Below are 2,415 nucleotides of genomic sequence, written 5' to 3'. Positions count from 1 at the left end.
CCTGGACTTGGCTGGTAGGACTTGCTCAGACTACGTCTGGACTGTAGGCTCTGATAACACTTCCCCAGTTCAAATGTGCACTCCAGTTATAAGCAGATTGCTAATTTGATAAACCTAAGCGTGTAGCTCCGTGCCGCATGCACTGTGGTTCTTACAGGCAGAAATTCAGGAACATAGATGAGAACAAAGCTTTGATGCACTCCAACTTATTTTTGTCTGGACAGTTAAGGGATTGTAACCGAGCAGCTCAGTGATTTAGACACAGCTCCAGAGTCCATTTCCTCATGGATCTTAGGAAAACCCCTCTGACAGAAAGTCACTGAAAGATTGATGGAAAATATATCTGTTCTTTAACTGAAGGTGTGCCACGGCCGCCTGCTCTGGAGATGGTAATAGAGGTTCACCCATTGTATAAGGGTTTTTTTCCAATTTCTGAACTGATGTAACGCTGACTTACCTGTTTTAGAAAGTATGTGAACCATACATTCAGGAAACCATTATGAAATGATCATGTCGAAGTAATTTTACCTTAAATTATTGGTAATTTTATTTTTAATATTTTTGCTGGTTTACCTGGCTAATTGTTTTTCTATAGTACGCTAATTTTCTTATCCTTCCCACCATGCTGTAGGTGGAGGAAACAAAATGGGGGGGAATGCCTTTCTTTTAAAAATGTATCTGCAGAAAATGATCATGCTGAAACTAATGCCAAGTGAATGATGTTAATAAAGTAGGTGTAAAAGACCTTTTTTCCCCCTAATCTTGGTTTACTTCTGAAAACAGTCCACAGCATCCAGAGGTACATGATCTCTAAATATGTACCTTAAGAATTCTGATCTGTTTAAAACCTAGAATCTTCTAGACACTTGCGAAAGTGGAATGTGTGGAGTGTTTTAGGTCTGTCCTCTCTTCCGTGTTCTCAGAGTAGTAATTTGATTGCACAGATGTTTGTTATGCTGTATTGTGTGTTCTCTGTAGGAAAAAAGCTCAACTAAAGAAGAAGAGAGGTACCCCAACTATTAATGAGCAGATGCTATTTCATGGCACCAGTAATGAATTTGTAGAAGCAATATGCATTCATAACTTTGACTGGAGAATAAATGGGATGCATGCTGCTGTGTATGGAAAAGGTAAATATTTTTGTCACATACAACAGTTTGGTAATCTTCACAGTTCGACGTTCTTAAGCATTTCCTATAGTATGTTCTTCCTGTTTATCCAAGAGCTGTTTAATATAGCTCTGCTTTTACATCAAAGGTAATTAAGAAAGTTAGAATGTGGTAAGGAACATAAATGTCACAGCTGGCTGGTAGGATCAGGGAGCTTGGGGAAGGGGCACCCAACAGCAGTGTTGATCTCCAGGCAATCTTCCTACTAAAACGTTCCCACTAAAAATATTTGATCATGTTGCTATAATCTTTTTCTTAGAGGAAAAAAAAATATTTATTCATAATTAACATAAAAGAACAGCCATCTTTTGTCATCCTGATACCCGAGACACTCCTGATACTTGCTCTAGCAGTTAAGCTGTCATGATCATCAAGGTCTTTTTTGTTGTTTTTTTTTATTTGAAAGGGACCTATTTTGCAAGAGATGCATCGTATTCCAGTCGTTTCTGCAAAGAGGACATGAAACATGGAAATACTTTCCAAATTCATGGTGTGAATATGCAGCCTCATCTGCAAAGACCAGATAAAGTCATGTTTCTTGCTCGTGTATTAACTGGTGACTATATCAACGGTGATTCAAAATACATGAGGCCTCCTTCAAAAGATGGAAGTTTTGTGAACTTGTACGACAGCTGTGTGGATAATACTTGGAACCCAAAGATCTTTGTTATCTTTGATGCCAACCAAATCTATCCTGAGTACTTAATAGAATTTTGTTAAGTTTGAAAGGCACTGAATGTTGTTTGTGTCTTTTTTGGTACTTTTGTTCCTTTTGTAAAGTCAACAATATAAAAACATGAAGCGTGAGAGAGGAGAAGGAAAAGCTAGCATGGGTTCGTGGAAGAGGGAAGCTATTAAACATTTAAGAGAGATTGTCAAACTTCTTAAAAATCTGTGAACTTTACTAATGCATTTTTCAAATATAGAGACTATTACAAATTTGAAATTGCTTAGTGAGCCTTAACTACATTGGTCGTTAGTTTTCAAAGGTAAGATTTATGTTCGCATTTTTTCTAATATATTACAAGTATTCATGTGTTAGAAATATGCCTGTAATATAGTATGTATATGATTAAAGTAATCTTTTATAAAGATTGTATGTAGAGCATAAAAATAACAAAACCACCACCAACAAAAAAACCACTGAGGTCTTGGCTACGTGTGTGTGTATGTCTGTGGTCTGTAGTACGTATTTGTCATGGTGTAACCCCAGCCAGCAACTAAACACTATGGAGCTGCTCACTCC

The 2,415-nt window shown here is 37.1% G+C and overlaps 1 protein-coding gene across 1 annotated transcript in view; it reads left to right on the top strand.

The window, feature by feature from the left end:
* Positions 1-1,998, top strand: part of PARP11 (poly (ADP-ribose) polymerase family, member 11) — a 9,630-nt gene extending 7,632 nt beyond the window's left edge. Inside the window, exons 6-7 of the mRNA XM_010131669.1 lie at positions 979-1,130; positions 1,576-1,998. Of these exons, the coding sequence (XP_010129971.1) occupies positions 979-1,130; positions 1,576-1,889 (466 nt within the window). The 3' untranslated portion in view covers positions 1,890-1,998. The remainder of the gene's footprint in view (positions 1-978; positions 1,131-1,575) is intronic.
* Positions 1,999-2,415: the final 417 nt, after the last annotated feature.

Source organism: Buceros rhinoceros, unplaced genomic scaffold (assembly GCF_000710305.1).
Source record: "Buceros rhinoceros silvestris isolate BGI_N320 unplaced genomic scaffold, ASM71030v1 scaffold27622, whole genome shotgun sequence".
Taxonomy (NCBI): domain Eukaryota; kingdom Metazoa; phylum Chordata; class Aves; order Bucerotiformes; family Bucerotidae; genus Buceros; species Buceros rhinoceros.
This window is presented reverse-complemented; position numbering and strand designations above follow the sequence as displayed.